Consider the following 23,313-nt stretch of genomic DNA (forward strand, 5'->3'; position numbering starts at 1 on the left):
CTTGGCAAAATTAGGTGAACAAAGGCCAAATTAGTCTGGAGATCCTTTTCAAATTCACCAGTCTCTCAAAGACGGAAAGCGAGAACGAGAACGAGGCAGAGAGAGAGACAGAGACATAAGGATTAAGGATCCGTTTTGGTGTCGGAGTACTTATAAATTATTCTATTGAATGAAACTATTCTAATGAGATTTTAAAAATCATAAAATATTTTTAAATATTCATGTCTTTTTCGGTGTCAATTTTTTAAATAGAAAAATTTGAATTTCAAATGTGACACTACTACTGTTAACGTGGACCATGCCCATTTTCCACAGATGTATCGGGCTGCAGTTGTCATTGTCAATCAACCCCTGAGGTGCAAACTAGCAGTTTGATTGCACGTCGAGAGAGAGACCGAGAGAGAGCGAGAGGGAGAGAGACTCTGAATCCAGTCCCCACAGGGTGGTTTCAAAGCCCAGCAGTGCACATCAGGTGTGCGAAGAGGACATCTCTTATCAGCAGCATGGTACCATGCTAGGCTACGCTACGTAAACCTATGAGCCCCAAGTGACATGAGCTAGCGTAAGGTTAACTTGCTAACTCACCATTAGATACGTCGACTACCCATACAGCTGTTATAACGTTATGTAGCTCAGCGCTGTTATCCGGGGTCAACACACTCAAACAAAAAATAACTCAAGCGTTGTTTTAAGATTGGAATGGTACTGTACACAGTAGCTGGAGGGTTGGCAATGGCATGAGCCATTTGTCCTGGTAGCACATCGTAGTAAGCTAGGTCGATATTGAAATATCATATCAATAAATGAGGTCTCTGCTGGATTACTGCTTCCCTTGTTTCTCCCGAAGTTCAGAGGGTAAAGAAGATATGATACTATTGACAGGTGAAAATGAAGACTCACCTTGAAAATAACTACGGATTTCTCGGTTTGAACAGAGAAATGTTGGGATAATGCAAGTATACAACAAATACAAATACTACAAATCTATCAGTAACAAAGGCACAAACTATGAAACAGTATTACCTTCCAATAAAAGGATGGAAATGCATAGTATAATACATAATTAAACCCTGCTTTCCTCCTTTGATAATATATTCTATCAACAATAGAAGGGATAAGTAATGTGAAAAATGCTTTTACTGAGAACCTTTTGTAAGAAGGACTAATGATGAACTGCAGATGAACCCGTACATGCATAGAGGTGCACGTACACACTGATTGAGCTTATTGTTGTGAATAATACCTCAAACTCTGCCTTTGAAAAGGCTTCAGGGTGGAACTACTCACACTGTCAATAATGGAATCAGAAGAAAGGTTAGGCAACATGTACAAAGTCCACTATGGAAAAATGATAGATAGATAGATAGATAGATAGATAGATAGATAGATAGATAGATAGATAGATAGATAGATAGATAGATAGATAGATAGATAGATAGATAGATAATTGAGAATTGTGTGCAGAGGTTGGATAATATTGTTTATTGGCAAAGGTATATCTTTAACTATGCAGAAGTTTGATAATATTGTTTCAATAGGGAAAGGTATATCTGTATATCTAATGTTGAGAATAAAAATGGTATTGCAATAATTGTATACTCAGTAGCAATTTAACGTATACAGGGTGGTTATGAGGGTAGGGAAAAGTTTTTTTAATTTCCGAATTATTAATGGAATCTTCCAGGATTTGTATTACTACAAAAAATGAATTTTCCTAAAAAAAAAATCCTGAATGGTATAATCCAGCGTGACTCTGAATTTGAACTACGGAACCCAGCATTGGAACCCAGTATTCAAATGTACACATTGTTAGTGCCAGTGGTTGCTCAGGTAACACTCTTATACGAATGAGAAAATGGCCCTTCAATCTGGCTATACATTGTTTTTTTAGACCATGACACAATGCTGTATCGCCACCATCCTTCGTTCGTTTACCTCGTTGGCTTTTTTGTCTCCATCACGGTCGTCGTGGTTACGGCTTGACCCGGGTTTAATAAGGGGCGAGGCTGAGGCTGTTTTTAGCACTTAGCCATGAAGAGATACTTCAACATGTATAGACACAAACAAGCACACACATGCATTAATGCAGACCCCAAAACGTTCGCTATTATCAGACATTCGCACATACAGGGCTGGAAAGTACTGCTTAGTACTACCTGATCAGTTATCGACACTTTAATCCAAGGCCGCTCACAGTTATGGATGGATCACAGTAATACATAAGAAAAAGAATAAATAAATAAGTTAGTCAATCAATGAAATGATTAACAGTTAATACTGCTTTCCACTCTTTCTCCAAAGAAAGAAACCAAAGTGCCATTCTGGTGTCTTCTTCCAGGTCTTGAACCTTTGAGGGTGGTTAGCCCTGATGCTGTTGCCTTGACATTAAGCCGTTAAAAACGTGATTGGGACATAAGCCAGCGTTGGTCCATTCTCTAAGCCATGGTCACAGTGTTACCTACCGGGCCCGTTAACGGAGTAACCTAGCTACTGGACCAGCACAACACCGCGCTAGGACAGAGGGGCCATCCCCTGTCCCTCTGTTACCTTATCTCTCCATCATTCCAACATTCATCCTTCCCCGACCCTCGCTCTCTGTCCTGTCACCATTCTCTCCATTCAAAACGTGTGTTTGTTGAGGAGCCAGTTAAAAGTGACACCAGCAGCTGTTTAAACACAACGACCCCCCCTTGGGATCCAATATGAAGGCTGTGTGTGGCTGTATGTGTGCCTGTGTGTGTGGCTGTGTGTGTGGCTGTGTGTGTGGCTGTGTGTGTGGCTGTGTGTGTGTGTGTGTGTGTGAGAGAGACCCCCCAGTGTACAACACTGATTGCATGCTACCTATCATCAGCGCCCCAATCCTGTCTCCGTCATCACTAGGGAAACTGGATGGGAGGGGGGGGGGGTTGGGAGCAAGAGATGAGGCAATACAGCAATACATGGAGGGAATGAGACATGGGTCAGCACCTCTGTGCCCATATCCTGTGGTAATTACAATTTACGTGGTTCAGTTACGTGGCGGTCAATTAGAAACAAAAGACCAATACCTTGTGTGTAGCTCAGTATGGATCATGAAGTGGAATTTAGCATAAGCAGAACTAAGCAGCAAATTGTATGATGGATCATTAAAGCCACATTTCAAATGCAGGAACTCTACCGCAGAACTAGAGACCTTTGCAGTAACTTAGTGGGTTTCCATCGCAGGAAACAGAGTCTAAATTGAGTTCCAGGACTATTTTACCCCCAAAAACAACCCTGCTCGAGGGGTAGGAATTTCCGGAGGTGGGGGTTGGGATTGAAACACTGACATCTCTGATTGGTGGAAGATTCACAGCAGTTTTAACATCTGCAGCCACAAACCCGTTTATTTTGTTGACCAATATTAACTTGCACTATGGGCCATGAATATAGGTTGCTTTTGATAATATCACGGTGTGCAGCTGTATCGCAAAAGTTACGTTTTCGATACAAACTTTCTCTGAATGACTGATAGCCTTTTGTAACAACCTCAACATGAACGTCTCAAAACATGGATGCATTAAAGAACACACAAGCACTTAACTTAATCCCCCTCATCCGCAAACTCATTCTCAACACAATTATACACTGTAGTCTACACACATCATGATAATTAAATTCTCTAAATACGTAGGCTGTTTTGATGAAAGTACAGCACATACGCTCGTATTCACTGTTTATGTGAGGTTGAGGGAAGTTGAAGTTGATCTTTCTTTTTCATTGCTACAATTCTTATTAGTAAATGCCGCATATTTGCGTTGTCACTGATGGTTTGACGCAATTTTCTTGGTCCCAGTTGAAAAGGACCTTCATTTGCCTGGCATTCGCGGGTCATGAGACCATGGTGGGAACGCAAGGAGCTGAAGGAACCTTTAAGTCGCTTGAAACCTTTAAGTTCTTGACTCTAAAGTTCCAGGTAATGGTGGTGGAAAGCAGATTATCTAAAGTCAAAACCTTTGGACCAAAAAGTGGCCAAAATAAGATGAAAACTTTTGTTTCCTGTATTATGTTTTATTCAACAGGTCAAACCCCTTTGGGATCATCGCTGCCATCTCAACTCAAGTCAAGAAACTAGAACGAAAAGCTAAACAGAGAATGATTGCCATTCTCACAAACCTCCAATAGAAATAGAATAGAAAAAAATATATATATCTCCAGAGGACACACCAAACAAATACAAAATGTGCGATCTTGCGGAACTTGAATCTTATCTATACCTACTTAACTATGTTATTTCTGTTTTCATCAAGACGGATAGGGTCTACCCAAACTCCTCACTCCCCATTTAAAAATGCTTTTGGGAATGGGACCCACAAACAAATATTTTTTATCTCGGGCTAAAGAGCGAACTCAGGAGAGCGATAGGGCATAACATACCAACCTTAATGAATTATGTATGCGACTGTAGGTGCACAGAGAACGCTGTGTGTGCGTGCGTGCGCGTGCGTGCGTGCGTGCGTGCGTGCGTGCGTGCGTGCGTGCGTGCGTGCGTGCGTGCGTGCGTGCGTGCGTGCGTGCATATGTATGTATGTATGTATGTATGTGTATGTGTGTGTGTGTGTGTGTGTGTGACGATTGGCAACTCTTTTCTGCTAAATTCTACGCATATGCAAAGCAGCGATGTGTCAAACTGCCCCTGGTACGCAGCCGTTTCCTGCAGAGTTCCCGCTGCGTTCCGTCCCAGACAGAACACTTCAGACAACAGCTGTTTCCCACAGCATACACTCTGCAATCAAGTAATTGTTATGTACGCCACATGGTGTGTAAGTCGCGGCTTATGTATACACACGTGTGTGTGTGTGTGTGTGTGTGTGTGTGTGTGTCTTTGATTAGTCTATGAAAATGTGTGGCTTCCGTGGTAGAGTTATGGTTATGGTTAGAAGGTAAGATCTGGGATCTGGGATGATTTGAGCTGCCTCAAAGTATCCACAAATCAGGGGATGAGTTCCTGTGCACCACCATATGGAAACTCCAGACATCCTTTTCTTATAGGATTGGTTTTGTTTGAATTGAATATATGAATGTAGTTATTTGGACAGAAAGATGAATTCATTTCTAATTTAACTTGTGCACCACTGCCTTGATTCCTCGTCCCTTTTGTCATTGACGAACCTCCACACTTATATATATATATTATATATATATATCATGTTCTCTTTCAACATTTTGGATGTGCCTCAGATTTGTGTTGTGAACCCACAGTAAAGTCAGCTCTTGGTTACAAAGGGAAATCTGATTGTTCTCTGTGATCTCATCAGAACCTGATCCAAGATCAGCCTCCATCACATTATACAGGCGTGTGTCGAGTGGGTATTCCTTACCAGCATTGGCATGACGAGGTCAGCGAGGTACACGAACGCCGCCCCCAGAGTGAAACCCACGGCCACAGGCACGAAGGCGAAGGCACCGTATTTCCCAGAATCCTCTGCCATGCCAATCGCCGGTGCCAGCAACGACCAATAGGAAGCAGCCAGCATCACCTAGGGAGGTACACAACGATTAAAGAGATATAATATCACATGACGTTTTACAGTTCTTATCCAAAGCAACTTCAGGTGAAATCCGATACCATGATGTCATTTAGGAGCAGGTAGGGTCAGAACATCACAGACCAGCCCCTACACTTTTCTGCCTGCCTTTATTGTTGTAGCAGTAGTAGTAGTAGAGATAATAATTTGAGGTGTAAGCACGTTTTCATCCTTTTCTGTGTTTCAACACCGCATTAGCCAATAGAATCTGCATTAATTCCACCCTAATCGCCAAGTTGCTCACCTTGCTATCAATAGTCCACAAGGTGAAGAGACAATGTGTTTGTTCTCTCTTTACAACAGGTCTTTAGGGAGCACCGATAAACGGGACAAACAGATGCTAACAGATGCGCCCTGGAGATGCGCCGGTGGCTTTGTTCGCCTACGGCTATGGCGGGCGTCCGATGGGAAGTCAAAAGCCTACTTTATACTCCGACTGTGAGACCCGGGACATGTGCTGTGCAAGGAACATAATGAGGGGTTTTCTTGTGCTCTTGGGGGCTTCGTGTACCACTGCCCTAATTCTGTTCTAGGTGGCGGCCGTTGGTGAAAATACTATAGCGGAATTAAATCATTGGTTTTAAATATCCAGGGGAATTGAATCTCCTCACTTTAACAGCATAATGACATCACATTTGAACTCTGAACTCTAAATCAGTCTGGGTTTTCTTCTTGCAGAGTACATATTAGTTGGTTTTGCTTTGTTGTAGTGCGATACAACTTAATTATGTTGACTATATTCTGCATCGAATGTCTGTGATTTCTGTCTTCAAAATAAAAAGAACTAGAGCTGGGAAAACAGTGGCAAGAAGAAGGGAGTTTAAGCGGCAATTTACCTGTCAGGGTAAAAACAACTGAGAAAATGATTGCTCATTGTGTCCATTGCTCATTTTCCTCCTATTTTTGTGATTGTGTTGGGTAGCTCAAAATGCAAACCACAACACGAGACGCTAAACTGCAACCCTCTTTTTTATGAATCTCAAACCTCAGCATAATGACTGGAAAATGACTTAAAAATAACAAAAAAAAGAAAAGTATCATGTTGGTTTTCATCAATAGGCCCCGTCAAACTGCTCCCTGAGGAGGGCAGTTACTGCCAGCCTGGCTCCTTCTCTGCAGAGGGCTGAACTGGAGCCCAGCAGGTTGCCATCTATCAGCAGGATGGTTCTCATGGTATCAGACCTACCGATAACTCATCCTGTCCACGCGTCCACACATGGATATGTATGGAGCGGGGTGGATGTGGCTAGGGGTTGCATGAGAGATGTACTACCCATTGCTGAGGCCATGTTCCCAAACTTCAGGCCATGGCTTAAGTATTCTGGTATTGAACCCACCCTGTATGAGCCAATAAGCTGGGAACCGAACATTTACATTCATTCCATCCATTACAAGCATATCAAACACCACAGAGTCAAGCTGTGCGTATTCCACCACAGTCAACACTCATTAAACCTGTGCATAAACCAGCACAGTCAGCAATCAGGTTAACACGGCAGTACACTTTGCAGTTCTATTCACATTGAATAACTTGGCAGAGACTCTCACTGAAGGTAGGTAGGTAATCAAAAGTACAACTGAAGGTAATGAAAGTACAACTCTGAAAACATTCAAATGCTGCATGAGCAAGTGTCTAGTTTGCAATAGTTGACCAGTGTACAAAGTATCACTCACAGGCTGCCGTCTAGTCGCACCAACCATACTATTAGAACATTACATCATGTCTCCAACAAGCCCTTCTGCGTCTTACGCTATGCCTCTGATGAGGGATGACCCAAATGTCGGTGTGTTGTGTGGTCCAGAGGGCCTTCCACACATACACACAGATTACGATGCGCACTACTCCTGTCACAGCACATTTGCCTCTGGTGCTTGTTGGCTGTTTGTTCCATGCCATGTGCTGCAGTTGGAGCTGCATCAACCAGACTGATGGCATATTTCAAGGTCTAATTAAACGTCTGATGCGGTTTAAGATACCGTCAAATGAGTGAAGCCAAGTCATGCATGGAAAATTGAAAATGTCTATCTCCGTCTAGGAGAACGTAGTCTGCGTTCTGCTCTTCAGAACTATTCTAAGTGCACCGTCTTCTCGTCTTTTGACAGCAATGCCTCACTCGCTATAAATGCCATAACCGTTTTTATTTGACGTCTTGCTCCAAGTTGCTGAGTGTACGACTAAGTGGAATCTAGAAGAGAGGTTGCAGATTTCACTAAACTTAACCCCCCCCCCCCCTCGCCTCTTCCTTTCAAACAAAGTAGGAGAAGCTACGGTGGCCTGTAAGGTTAAAGTGCCAGTAGGTGGGTTTCCAAAATTAATCAATTTATTATATTTATAAATTGTGTTCGGTCATGGAGTCTGTAAAACTTTAGGTCATCTTACAAGTGAGACAGCAGTGATTTGATTCGAATTGTAAAATGTGTCCTCACTAGAGCAGATAAGCTGTGTGCTGCTGTAGAGACATGGCAGTAGAACATGGTGGTAGAACATGGTGGTGGGACATGGTGGTGGGACATGGTGGTGGGACATGGTGGTGGGACATGGTGGTGGGACATGGTGGTGGGACAGGGTGGTGGGACATGGTGGTGGGACACGGTGGTGGGACACGGTGGTGGGACATGGTGGTGGGACATGGTGGTGGGACATGGTGGTGGGACATGGTGGTGGGACACGGTGGTGGGACATGGTGGTGGGACATGGTGGTGGGACATGGTGGTGGGACACGGTGGTGGGACACGGGGGGCTGTGTGAAAGAGGACCCGCTCCCTAGTTAGATATAAAGGATACATTCTACAGTGACGAAAACAACGATTTCTATGTGTATTTGTCGTCCATTCCAACAAACAAATTGTTGAGAACATTATATTCAATTTCTGGAGAAAAAAAATCTTTTAAAATGCCACTCAATTCTGCTCCTTAAAGAAATAAAGCCACCTTTCAGATCAGCAGTTAATAACCGCTAAAAGGTTAGAGGGCACATTAACTGCTTTTTATACAGAGCTCAAAATAAAGTCTGCAGACATACTGTATATAGGAATGTAGAAATATTACCGTTAATACACATTTAATTTCACTCTTCCATAGTGGCACCCTTTTAATCCACTGTCTTCTTCTGACTGAAGCAAGGACGGAGAAACAAGATAGCAGAGAAAAGGTCTCCCACACAACCCCCCAGCCCATACTGTTGGCACATAGAAAACCCATTTCCAGATGTTATGTAAGGGATAATGTATAGAACGCCGGTCATTATCGGGAAATAAGCGAACCAGACATTGACGCGAAGCGGAGGTGTCTTGCTTCGCCCTGAAGGGGCTTATTTTAGATAATGACCGGCGACGTTCTATACATTATCCCGCTTAGTACACGGTTACTTGCCAAAACAAAAAAATAACTTTATACAGTGTGTCTTTTTACAATTACCATTCGTAGTGTTGAACAGAAGAGAAATAGTCCACCAAAGACGTTGACGTCGCTTAGCAACCGAATTCGCTGGGGTTGATAAGTTACCGGACTACTTACAGAGTGATACGGAAGACGTGAAAAAATCCACTTTCCTTGGTCATTATATGCTTAGCAACGGTCATTAATGAAAAATAATTCACCACCGGAAGTCGGGAAGGCCCATGCAAGTGAACGGAGCGTTCCACAGCATTGAGAAGAGCCGTGTAATAATTCCTAATAAGAGTTAGGAACTCCAAATGAAACCCCAGTACGCCCACAAGAACAGCATAGAGCTGCGTGTACCGTATCACATTTATCACAGCCAGCACAGTAAGGAACACCCCGCTGGGGGCTGTTCCTATATAAACCACACCATCGACCCCTCAGTCATCATGCGTGATAAATCTCCAAGGTCCACCAATAAGAGGCTTTCCTAAAACAAATACGAACCAATTGAACCAAGCTTCCGTTTTATCTGTGCCGCCGATTGAGTCTGGCTCAGGGGGGGGATTTCGGTGTTAATGAACGTAACGTTGCAACACTGTCTCTCAACGCTGCCGTCTCGCTATAACAAACCTCCCCACGTCTCAGTTGCAGTGATTCACTTCCATGGTCAGCCAATCAAGTCGCTTTCTTAAAATGTCGCAGCAGTAATTGAGCGGAATTTCCTGTTTTTGTGCGCAAACTGGGTCGTCACTCGGATGGGGGTCTCCATGTTAAGTAATGTACTGACGCCACGCGTGCTACTTATGCCATCTGGAGCATCAGCAGTCTCACAGTTGCAGTGAATGACTTGTGTTGTCTGCCAATCAGTCGCTGTCTTAAAAGTGTCTGAACCTCTGTTTAGGAACCATGCCTATTAGTTCACTCAGGGGGGAGGCGTCATATTAATTAACACACCGACTGGATGATTGCCACTGATCCCATTTCGAAGCAGCTGCACGACCATATTCCATGATTTGTGGCAAAAACAATGGCAGCCAGGGTGACTGACAATGTTCACGGGGCCATGGCTGATAAAGGATGATCTCCTTCATCAGATTGGCTGCCGGGGGGTTTTGTCAAAGATATTGCATCTGCTCTCTCTCAGCTTCTATAGCCCAGGCGCTGTCTCAGACTTTACACAGACAAAAGTGCTCAATGGATCTGGAGCACAGATTTAAACAAAACCCAAAATATTTAGAATTTGTTTTGTTGCCCCCTGCATTATGTCATCCATAAAAACATTGGTAATTTTTTCAACACATTTTTGTGAACTTGAAATTCATATGAAATTATCCACCAGAAGATGGCAAGTTAAATGCAAAAAAAATATCCCCGTCAAATGATTGCTCTACGTCTGACCGATTGATTATAAGTGTGTGATTGATGATGTTCATTAGCGATATTTGCCGGTGTCGGATAGTAGATAGATTCATTAAATAACTTTTCTGACTATTTATAAGTAATTATAAATTGTACCCTGAGTTTGTCAATGCTTCTAAAATGTATCAATAGGAACAAGGAGCTGCCAGGGTTTGTCGTACGGCTCCTAGAATAATAATCTCAGACATTCATATTGATTGTTTGTTTGTCTGCTTGAACTGTTCAACACTTTCTATACAAACGATAACTGAAAAATAAGGTTACTTGAATTGAATGTATTGAATCTTGAACAGAAGCATAAAGGACAAAGCAGAAGCTCAAAGCCATGGCTTCACCCTTGCCTTGTCCAATATGTATGAGGGCAGAGGAGAAAGCCTTGATAAGAAACACAAAAGAGGTGACCCTGCTTCCAGGGACGGCTTAACCTGTTAAGCCCTAGACCTATTTCTCAGGCCTCCTATATTTTCCCAGTCAAAGAAAACCATACAATGGAAATTAAGTTTGACTCCAACTGGAGCAGATATATTTGAGAAGTTATAAAACAACATATAATGAAACCAAACTGTAAAAACAGGTAAAAACTACAACCATTTTTTTCTGGCAGAAACTTTGAACATATATAACTAACTAACTATAACTATACTATACTAACTAACTATAACTACTAACTATACCTTGTAACAACTAAACGTAATAAGCATATTGTAAGAGCGTATGTCTCTGTCTCTACTAACCAGAGTGTCTGCTCTGAGCATGCGCTCTGCGCTCCTGGTGCGTATTATGCTAATCTGCCAGACGCACTCTGAAGTTTACACGAGGCGACATCTTGGGTATCCATTGGTCAATTTGGATGATTGACCCCTCTATCGAACCGTCAGAGCCAATAGAATCGAGGGATGGTCCCCAAATCCATGTAAAAAAACACCATTCGCCAATCACAAGGAGCCAAAGACATTGTGGTTGAAAAGAAGTACCCTACCCACTCACAGCAAAAAATTTTGTTTGTGCTATGTAAAGACCTGTAGATTGTCAGCAATCATTTCAAAGTGACAGAGTCTTTAGCTGTGTTATGCCCTCAAACACAACTTTTGATAGCAAAACAATAAAGGTAAGACATCATTTATGTGAAGAATTTGTGTGATGTATATTTATGTGACGTTTATTTTTGCTCTTCTTTGGCTGCTAGTTCAGTGAGTCTTCGTCGTAGAGTGACGAGACGTATATCATTGGAATCGGTGGAGCCTCAGCTTTCATATGGCATGCTACAGGCTCATTTAGTTGCTTGGTGTTGGAATTGTGTTTTGTTTAGCTGAGCTTCTTCCCGTTACGTGCACCATGGACATGTTGCAGCATGGCGGTGCTGTATACAGCACACAGAATACAAGTCGGCGCAGCTGCCCCAACCCCCGGGGGCGCTCGTGCTTAACAGGTTAAGAGTGCAAAAGATGCCGAATGGACATATAACAGTAACTTTGGCAACTCATTCTGCAGTAGAGAATTCAACAGTATGTTGTTTAAAGGAAGTACAAAACATATTTGATTGACGCCATGAAGTCCATTAAAGATCACATGGTGAGAGAGATCGAGTTGGACCGAGATGAGAGAAAGGGCGAGATCGGTGGAACAACAAAGACGGTTTCAACATAGGTGGTTGGAAGAAGGAAAAAAACATGAAGAGTTAAACAGTATTGTCAATTTTGAGGTGACATTGGGGTTACTTTTGAAACGGATGAAGCACTGTATGCGTTGAGAGAAAATATGTAAAATATGTACAAATCACTGACTCCTTTGTTGATCAAAAGCCTAATAAAATCAATCTTTGGTGGAAATGTGTAAACTGCCTGTCTACTGATGAAGATATTTTTGAAAAGAGTCTTTCATGATCACAGATAAATTTAACCAATGCTCACATGAAGATTATTATTTACAAATGAAACATAGTGAGAGAGAATAAGTGGATATTCTTAATCGTACGGACAAAAGCTTGAAGACTACAGCAGAAAGTAGACGGATACAGAGTGAAGTGAAACAAAAGTTGAACAGATCTCTCTTGCCTCTCACGTCTCACTTTCTGACATGTTATTCCTCCTCCGTCTTTTTCTCGTCTCTTTCTATGTTTTTTTGCGCATATAGTCACTGAATCCTTTATATTGCCTTTCACATTATTTCCATCTTACATTTGAGCTGACAAGCTACACAGCCTCTTTCACAGCATCTGCTCTCGCCAAGTTAACTTCATGGGCATTATGGAATTATTGCTCTTTTCTTACTTGAAATTGGCGACTATTGGCAGAGTGTGGTTTCATTTTCCAGTTCACCTCTCGTAACCTGTGTGTCGCCTCAACCGAAATATGTATATATTTTTAAATTGGTCTCTGGGCTATCTCTGTTGATTGGCATCCCTCAACGTAAGAGAGGAAATTAGTTTGAGACTTTGTGACATAGTTGGGTCCCCTAAACGCACACTTTAGCCTGAACCCTAATACTGACAGACATGGTCCAGTAACAGAACCTTGCCCTTAAGGAAACACTCCTCTATGCAAAGCAGAGGAGTACTATGTTTCATTGAGAGTAAAGTTTAAAATGACATGCCTTAACAAGTCTTCAGGGTTCACAAAATATATACCTGCGTACAGCAGATTTTAAATTGAGTGGGGAAATGGAAAGCAGGTCATTAACTGCAGCGTAAGTGTTGGGTGAGAGAGTAAAACAACAGTGTTACACAATAAATGCACTACTTAACTACGCAAGGCTAAGACAACATACTTCCAACAGCAAATCACCCAATCTGCTTCAAACCCAAAGTCTCTATGGCAGACTCTTAAAGTCATCGCTGGAGAAAAGAAAAAAAAAGAAAAACCCAAATGTGCAGATTTCCCTACATGGCAGTATTATCTCAGACTCTGAAAAGATTGCAAATGCCTTCAAGGAATACTTCATATCATCAGTTCAAGAACTAGCATCTGTCTTTCCCACTACCTCTTATTCCCTATCTCCCCCATCCTCAACAACTGATATGTTTTCTTTCTTTGAGATCACACAAGATGATCTGATAAAGAATGTAAATGCTCTAAAAAACTCCCACAGTCATGATAGTTATGGCTTAAACACTGTTTTTGAAGACCCATGCTACCTCTTCTCCACCACTTAATCAATCTCTGTATCAGGCTGTCTATTTTCCCCTTCAGCTGGAAAACAGCCCAAATCACACCAATTTTTAAAGCTGACAACCGTTGTCTGGTCTATAACTATAGACCTATAGCCATACTCCCAACAATATCTAAGCTGCTTAAAAAAAACTATATACAATCAATTAAGCTTCTATCTTGAAAGCAACAACAGGCTAAGTGACTGCTAACATGGTTTCCGTGCAAAGCGGTCCACCATGTCAGCTTTACTAGTCTTCACTGAGGAAATCTGAAACTCTTTAAATAGAAGACATACTACTGGAGCAATTTTTATTGATTTTCGTAAAGCGTTTGACACAGTAGACCACCTGATTTTATTATCCAATCTTCACTCTTTTAACCTATCACCCTCTGTTTTAGATATGATTTCCTCTTATTTAACAGATAGATCACAAGTTGTCAAAATTGACCATGCAACATCTCAGCCCTTAGGGTGTGGTATGGGTGTTCCACAAGGAAGCATTCTTGGGCCTTTACTTTTTATTTTATACATTAATGATCTCCCACAAGTGTGTAACTACTCTAAATGCCTAATGTACGCTGATGACACTGTGCTCTTTCTGTCCGACTCTAACCTTGATACCATAAACTCCAAACTGTAATCTGATCTTTAACATTTGCATAAGTGGTTCAATGAGAATCACTTAACCATTAATGTTAAAAAAACGGAATGTATGTATTTCCACTCATCCAGAAAGCATCTGTCTTTACCAGTCCTATCATCTTTTCAAATCAAAATCTTGTCATCGCCAAAACATATAAGTATCTGGGTGTTTTACTTGACTCACACCTCACATACCGTGAACACACCTCGAAGTTAACTAAAAAGTTAAATCAGAAACTATATGTATATAACAAGATTAGACCATACCTATCCTCTACTGTTTCCAAAACCTACCTGCATGCGATTGTATTCTCAACCATTTCTTACTGTTAACCAATATGGTCTCTCACCACAAAGGAAGTTACTGAACCCATCGCACGGCTATACAACCGAGCTTTGAAGATCCACAGTAATCTTCCTAAATGGACACACCACTGCACTGCACTCACTCAATCATATGCTCTGTCCTTTCAAAATTTTATTTACAGTCATGCTATCACATTTTATTTTCAACTCAAACACAGCACCTCACAAACACTCATCTCCCTCTTACCAACACATAACATGCCCCAAGTGCGAGTCACTAGATCCGTTTCCATGGATCCACACTTGCAAACACTGACTTTTATAGATCACTGTCTGTGCTCAGTCTGCTGTCTACATGATTGTCCTTCTGATGTCTGATGTGCTATGTCCCTGTTATGTGTTGTATGTAAATGTGACGTGTGATGTGCCTTGTCCCTGTTACATGTTATATGTGCTGCAGAACAGGAACCTGCTGGAAATCAGCTCTTTACTGAGTCAGGCCCGTTTTAAATTGTACATTTGTTACTCTTAATACTTTCCTGTATAATAAATATAAAATAAAAAATATAAATAAATAAGGTAGTAGGGGCCAGGGAGCCTACAGGTAGGGGGCCAGGAGGCCTAGAGGTAGGGGCCAGGAGGCCTAGAGGTAGGGGGCCAGGAGGCCTACAGGTAGGAGCCAGGGAGCCTACAGGTAGGAGCCAGGAGGCCTGCAGGTAGGGGGCCAGGAGGCCTAGAGGTAGGGGCCAGGAGGCCTAGAGGTAGGAGGCCTAGAGGTAGGAGGCCTAGAGGTAGGGGGCCAGGAGGCCTAGAGGTAGGAGGCCTAGAGGTAGGAGGCCAGGAGGCCTGCAGGTAGGGGGCCAGGAGGCCTAGAGGTAGGGGCCAGCAGGCCTACAGGTAGGGGGCCAGGAGGCCTAGAGGTAGGGGGCCAGGAGGCCTAGAGGTAGGGGGCCAGGAGGCCTAGAGGTAGGAGGCCTAGAGGTAGGGGGCCAGGAGGCCTAGAGGTAGGAGGCCTAGAGGTAGGGGGCCAGGAGGCCTAGAGGTAGGAGGCCTAGAGGTAGGGGGCCAGGAGGCCTAGAGGTAGGAGGCCTAGAGGTAGGAGCCAGGAGGCCTGCAGGTAGGGGGCCAGGAGGCCTAGAGGTAGGGGGCCAGGAGGCCTAGAGGTAGGAGGCCTAGAGGTAGGGGCCAGCAGGCCTACAGGTAGGGGGCCAGGAGGCCTAGAGGTAGGGGCCAGCAGGCCTACAGGTAGGGGGCCAGGAGGCCTAGAGGTAGGGGCCAGCAGGCCTACAGGTAGGGGCCAGGAGGCCTAGAGGTAGGAGGCCTAGAGGTAGGAGGCCAGGAGGCCTACAGGTAGGGGCCAGGGAGCCTGCAGGTAGGGGGCCAGGAGGCCTACAGGTAGGAGGCCTAGAGGTAGGAGGCCAGGAGGCCTAGAGGTAGGGGCCAGAAGGCCTAGAGGTAGGAGGCCTAGAGGTAGGAGGCCAGGAGGCCTAAAGGTAGAGGTCAGGAGGCCTACAGGTAGGGGGCCAGGAGGCCTGCAGGTAGGGGCCAGCAGGCCTACAGGTACAGGTACTACAGGCCTACATCAGGGATGAGTACACCCAAGCCAGTCCCCTCCACTCATCTCTTAGAGTCTCATATACACTAGACTTAAGTTCTCCAGCATCTATCCATTCTGCTCTCGTCATTTCAGCTCTTCTTCCAACTGCTGACCTTTCCATCGTCGGCCTGTCTAGCCAAGAGCTAATTTTATTCTTATTTCCTCTCCTATTGCTTTCCTTCAGACCAGAACCAACTGGTTGACTGCTCTTCAGTCAATGTGACAATTTATCTCACTGCTAAATCCACCCTCTCACTCTTCCCCTACTAATATGACTGACACACACACACACACACACACACACACACACACACACACACACACACACACACACACACACACACACACACACACACACACACACACACACACACACACACACACACACACACACACACACTTTATTGGGGGGGAAAAAGAGAAATCCTTTGTTTGCCTTCTTTCTAGTGCCAACATGTCCTTTTCGTTACTGCATCTTTGATCGTACTGCATGCTTTCATTTTTCCTAGCCTCACTTGTTAGTCCCCACCGGCTCTCCTTCCAATGTACAATTAACAGTCCTTGTCTATCCAACCACAACAACTAAGAACCAGCAGAAATTAGGCAATTAGGAGGAAAACATACACAGCTGCTTCTCAGCAAACTAATTGAAATGTTCAATTAGTTTGTACTCCATGATGGTTTACGGGGGGAGTGCCGGCGCCAGGAAAAGCAACAGAGTCGCTGTGATGTTGATGTTATTCACAATTTTCCTCCGACAGAGAAAAATCTGAGAAGAGAAAATGTGCGCACCTGTCTTGATTGAAAGTCATGGTTAAATGATGTAGAATCGTAAAACTGTCAGGGGTTGATTTGAGTGAGTATGCAATTGGATCTTGGTCTCCCAAGAGTGATAGAGATTGATGGATCTGCTAAATGTATGTTATGGACGCAAAACCCAGGTTTTTTTTTTGGACATGCGCGCAGGTCAAAAAAAAACCTGCGCGTGCAGGTCAAAAAAAAAACACCCATGGTTAAATAAATGTTTAGGCCTACTAGCAGGCATGCAAACTGGTTTGGGGTGAAAAAGGTGAGAATGATGCGTGAGCCGAGGAAACCACAGACCCACTAGGGGGTTCCAGGGTTATACTCCGGGGAGTTTTCTTTTTGAAAAATAAGCTACTACATGCTCATTTATTACTTTTTTAATGTATTGTATTGTATACTCGACTAAATATACATATATAAACGTATATATACGTATATATAAACGTTAGTGTGTGCAACCGACATTAGTGTGTGCAACCGACAATTGGCAAGGTAGGAGATTGGAAGGGGATTGGAAGAAACTGATGATGGATGAGACAGAGTGAAAGTAAAATTGTAATTCAAAGAAAAAATGTATGAGAGATAGAGGACAAACAAGAGCACGATATTAGGGAACTGAAACTTTGTTTCAGATATGCGGTGTGTGTGTGTGTGTGTGCGTGCTTGCGTGCGTGCGTGTGAAAAGTCATCACCAGAGAGGATGGACCGCCATGAGCAAGCATAACTGTACTTTAACAGCATACTAAAATAGCTTCACCTTGAATATTGAGTGTGCGCTGTACAATACTGAACCAACCCATGGAATGTTTTTGAATCAGTGGGAACAGATGGTGAGCACGGCATCACAGCATTGTTGCCTAAACCTGCCAGACTAAAGCCAAAGCTGCAAGGCCACATCAGGACACATGTTGAGTAATGTTTATGAAAGCCCAGTCCTGCATAAACATTTGGGTTATCTGTCTCCTGTTGTCTTAACAAATAATACCATAACACGCAGCAACGTGGCACCAGTAGGGGACAGAGAGTGGATTGATGCTGAGGCTTGTTGATCCCCTCAGTATGCAGGCACACTGGAGTTGCTATTCAAGGCTAGGCACAATTCCAAGGATCCACGAGAAGGGAAAGGATTTTTCACCAAACATACCAAATATTACAAAGAAGCCTTAAACTCTCAAAGAGAAGAAGGGAGGAGCCAGAGAAACGACACGAGGCTTGATTGACACAAGGAGGAGTTGATCAGGAAACGTTTGTTGACAGTATGACAGGGCGTACAGGTTGGAAAGAAAGGGACACAGAGCAGGCATGGCTCACAAAAGGAGTCACAAAATAACAAGCGCTCAACCAGCAGGGCTGGCAGTTGATTTCCTGCTTACGACCATCACCGGGAAGCTGGAGATTGAAAGATTGAAGAGGATCTCACCAGAGATTCAGAAGTCTGTACTTTGAGTGTATCAGACATCAGAATGCACAACCGGACAAATATAAAACATCTTTCCTTTATCCCCTTATAGCTTTTGTGTGCGATTGTGTGTGTGTGTGTGTGTGTGTGTGTGTGTGTGTGTGTGTGTGTGTGTGTGTGTGTGTGTGTGTGTGTGTGTGTGTCTCACCCCAGCTGCGAAGCCTAAACTGCCGTCCAGAATGCGTTTCTGAAAGACAAGCAAAGGGTTTAGTTAATGAGATTCAAACCATGAGAGGAGTGGTCTTCAATGTTACAGGGCTGCATTAGGACTGAAACATCAAACATGAGTGAAATGCAACCAAGTGCACTCATAACACCCATACAAGTTTGAAGACATGTTGAAGAAAATAAATAGTATGTCCTGAGACAAACTTTACTTTTAATGTGCAGGACAGATCTTTTTTTACATTTAAATGGAATAAAAGACTCCATCAATGACCAACAATAGTCAAGTAAAAATGTGTTGTACAGCGCCCACAGTTACAGTCTCCACCTTGAGCCCAGAGTGACAAGTCCCTACTTCCAGGAACGGGTGCCCCAATGGCCAGAAAGATTGGTAGCCTCAAGAAAAGGCCATTGGTCAGTGAAGAATTCAAACACAGAAGGAAAGCAAGGCAAGTTTCGATACAGAAAAAAATACGGTGTATTCAATTGGACTAAACTTGACAGATTTTCATCAGTTATTTCTCCACCACTGTTCAATCATTTTATGCGAGAGCACTTTCTGATACTGACTGTAAGATGCTTTAGATATAATTATTCCATCATATGGCCACTATAATGATCCAACGTCGTCTATAGAATTGTAATATCATAATGATATGATGACGGTGTGTTGTACCTGTCGGCTGGAGAAGATGAAGACCAGGGCGGCGCCAGCAGCCGTCAGGGCCCAGGTGAACAGAGTCCCCAGGAAGGCCTGAGTGACAGGGCTGTAGCCTGGCAGCATGGTGCCTGACACACACACACACACACACACACACACACACACACACACACACACACACACACACACACACACACACACACACACACACACACTTATGCTATCTAGCTTTATTGGACAAAAACCTCTCCATGTTTTCCTTCCTTCTATTGCCAATATTGCCTAATTAACCCAAAATAAACTATGTTTTCCATCAATATGTGCCCGGGTTATCAGTCCAGTGACTGGTAGGCAAGGCCACTAGTGAATTTTATGCAATGGAAGTTTACCTCTGGCAATGACATTTACAACCAACACATTACATTGGTGATATTGGGATATACGAACGCTTACACTTTTACAAACTTAGACTAGACCTGCTCAACCTGATTCTCCAAAATGAGTTTGTATGGAATGTCAAAACTATAGTAATTTACATAAGAATGCAGTGTTTCTCACTTTCAACTCTGCATAACCTGAACGACTCATTATCTAATAATCAGATACAATCCCTTCGAGAACACCAACAATGGAAGGCTAAATCGTTTGCATTAGTTAAATAATCCAGAAAACAAGTGATGTGGCAGTTTCTGTACCCTCCCTTTGTATTTGTTTAGTGCATACACAAGTCGTGCTACCAGGTATCAAGTCCGAGTTTGAAATCATTTTAGGTTAATTTAAATATCACAGGACCTACCACAACGTTTCTTGAAAACATTAGACAAATGTAACGTCTTATCTTGACCATAAATGTGACTCAGTTTTACTTTTGTTTTGTTGTTACAGTATTTGTTTTGAGAATGTTCGGCTATGTCTTATCGTTTATATGTGTATGATTCATATCATCATCCTATCAATGAAAATATACGTTATTTGTATACTTTAATCACAGCATAAAGCAACACAACTATTCAAAGTAATTGTATGTCACAATGAATGCAGAGCAGTTGAACCATCCAGTCTATCGTTACAGAGAACAACTCTTGCTGGTCTAATAGAGTCGGAACACGAACACAATGCAAAACACTTAGAATAGTTTTGTTCATATTCACATAACCGTATAACTTGCTTATATACCGTATAACTTTTCGCAGTTTATGTCGCTCTAATGTCTTCATGCAGGTATACTTACAGATTGTTTCGCTGGCCCCTCTCGAATCCTATGTATTTACTTCCTGCTTCCCGGTACACGTGTCTGTGACAGTTTGAATCCCGCCCTTCCGCAAAGCGTATTGGTTAATATCCCCATGACGTCATGCTTTGGGTACCTTCGACCAGACAGACAACCAAAAAGCTCTGTCAGCCTAATATAGTACATATCATACATACATAAATGTGGTAGGATTCCCACTAATAAAAAACGATTTAAAACTGTAGGTGATCATTTTGCTAATATAAAATGAGCATGCTGTTTGTTAATTTTAAATCAGTAATTTTTATTTCAGGATGTTTAATTATGTAGATGAACTAGACAAGAAACCTGTACATCAGGATAATAGGGTGAGGCTCAATATAAGAGCCTAATCCTCATCTTTAACCTACTAATCTTAAAGTGAAAAGTAAATTTCATTAAGTCTTTATTCAAACTTCCAGCTGATGTGTGGCAAATCAGTCTCTGTTATACCAATACTATCTTACTATCAATATATAATATCAAAATTAATGAAATTCCTTCCTTCCTTCCATTCCATAGACCATTGTAATGCACTGTATTATATGGGTCTGTGATTGCATATGTGTGTGTGTGTGTGTGTGTGTGTGTGTGTGTGTGTGTGTGTGTGTGTGTGTGTGTGTGTGTGTGTGTGTGTGTGTGTGTGCATGTGCTTTTGTGTGTGTGTGTGTGTGTGTGTGTGTGTGTGTGTGTGTGTGTGTGTGCATGTGTTTTTGTGTGTGTGTGCATGTGCTTTTGTGTGTGTGTGTGTGTGTGTGTGTGTGTGTGTGTGTGTGTGTGTGTGTGTGTGTGCATGTGTTTTTGTGTGTGTGTGCATGTGCTTTTGTGTGTGTGTGTGTGTGTGTGTGTGTGTGTGTGTGTGTGTGTGTGTGTGTGTGTGCTTTAACAAGGCGTCCAGGGGAAGTGGTTGTCTTTTTGGAATGTCTCCCCCACCCATCAGATGGTCTACGGGAGGTTCTCCTCTGCTCCCCCGACCTGTCGACCCCGTTGACCCCGTCGACCCCTCTGCGGTGGCTCCAAAGCATCCTGAACTTTGACCTTCACCCTGATCATTAGCACCGGATGTCAACCGCTGCAGCGCTCTGCACAGACCATGGAACACATGTGAGGATACCATCGAATCATGAATCACATGTGATACCATCGAATCACCAATCACATGTGAGGATACCATCGAATCATCAATCACATGTGATACCATCGAATCATCAATCACATGTGATACCATCGAATCATCAATCACATGTGAGGATACCATCGAATCATCAATCACATGTGATACCATCCAATCATCAATCACATGTGATACCATCCAATCATCAATCACATGTGATACCATCCAATCATCAATCACATGTGATACCATCCAATCATCAATCACATGTGATACCATCCAATCATCAATCACATGTGATACCATCCAATCATCAATCACATGTGATACCATCCAATCATCAATCACATGTGATACCATCCAATCATGAATCACATGTGATACCATCGAATCATCAATCACATGTGATACGATCAAATCATTAATCACATGTGATACGATCGAATCATCAATCACATGTGATACGATCAAATCATTAATCACATGTGAGGATACGAACAAATCATGAACCACATGTGGAGATATCAAAACATGAAACATGTGAAGATATCAAATCATAAAACATATGTGAAGATATGATTGAATCATTGAACATATTTGAAGATACAATCAAATCATGAATCATAGGTGATACGATCAAATCATGATTCACATTGGACGATATGATTAAATAGATGCCATTTGAGGCTGTAATGTCATCCGTGTATGTGGTATGAAGGCATCTTTCAAAGCTACAGTCCAAGGTTCCACATTCTGCCGGTTCAAGTTCAGAATGAGTAATGCGCAGAATTCAGAGTTTATTTTCTCTGGTGCCACAAAGCTAGAGGCGAGATATCAAGCCATCACATTTTCCATCCATCCATATTTCTATGCATCCACCTGTCCAATGAGACACTAATTCATCATACCATCCGTCTGTCCATCCGTCTGTCCATCCATTAACCCATTTATTCATCCATCTAGTCATCCATCCATCTGTTCATTAAAGGGATAGCCGCCATGTGTGTACAAGTTTGCTGGGTTGACTTTGCTTTATGTTAGCCGCATGCATTGAGTTACAGATCAGCCTATGTGCATGTGAGGGAAATACACTTTCAATTACTTTCCAGATTTATATGTGTGTGTGTGTGTGTGTGTGCGTGTGTGTGTGTGTGTGTGTGTGTGTGTGTGTGTGTGTGTGATTACCTGTGCACATGTGTCTGTAGCTAAGAACACAGTGCCCTATGAGTTTGCCCTATGAAGAACCAAATCTTATGGGTGAACTTATTCAGCAGCGGAAATTACAAAGGCATTTTTCAACTTTTACTGGGACCAGTAAAAAAAGAGAAAGAGAGAGAGAGAGAGAGAGAGAGAGAGAGAGAGAGAGAGAGAGAGGAAAAAGTAATTTGAGGCAAGAAAGTGTACACGAGACACAGAGTTTTAGAGTCTCTGGGGAACATATCAATGAGATTCATGGTTTAGGTAAAAGGTAAAGCTATCTTGCCAACATTAAGTCTCCTTGAAATATGTTGTCTTCCACTGGCAACATCAGCTTGTATTATTAATTATTAAATAGTCGTTGTCTGTGTGGAATTTATTAATGTTTAAGGAGAGCAGAGGTACACAGGAGAACAAGAGAGTGAAATGTGCTTTACTGACAAAAATGTGTACACAAGCGTACACATAGTGGATGGAAAATTATACAATGGAGTTGAAAGGGATAAAGAAGGGCAAACATACTGTTAATCTGTATATGCATACCCAGTAATTGCCTTTTATAGGTTGGGGAAGATCGTCTGAAGAAGTTTAAATA

The 23,313-nt window shown here is 42.6% G+C and overlaps 1 protein-coding gene across 2 annotated transcripts in view; it reads right to left on the reverse strand.

Annotated features, from left to right (window-relative positions):
• Window positions 1–20,422, reverse strand: part of slc39a11 (solute carrier family 39, member 11) — a 60,416-nt gene extending 39,994 nt beyond the window's left edge. For both annotated transcript variants that reach the window (XM_084485652.1, XM_084485651.1), the window contains exons 1-4: window positions 20,369–20,422; window positions 19,153–19,265; window positions 18,460–18,498; window positions 5,340–5,498 (exon numbers count right to left, since the gene is read on the reverse strand). In XM_084485652.1, the coding sequence (XP_084341778.1) occupies window positions 5,340–5,498; window positions 18,460–18,498; window positions 19,153–19,260 (306 nt within the window). In that variant the 5' untranslated portion in view covers window positions 19,261–19,265; window positions 20,369–20,422. The remainder of the gene's footprint in view (window positions 1–5,339; window positions 5,499–18,459; window positions 18,499–19,152; window positions 19,266–20,368) is intronic.
• Window positions 20,423–23,313: the final 2,891 nt, after the last annotated feature.

This window comes from Micromesistius poutassou (assembly GCF_964030765.1).
Source record: "Micromesistius poutassou genome assembly, chromosome: 21".
Taxonomy (NCBI): Eukaryota; Metazoa; Chordata; class Actinopteri; order Gadiformes; family Gadidae; genus Micromesistius; species Micromesistius poutassou.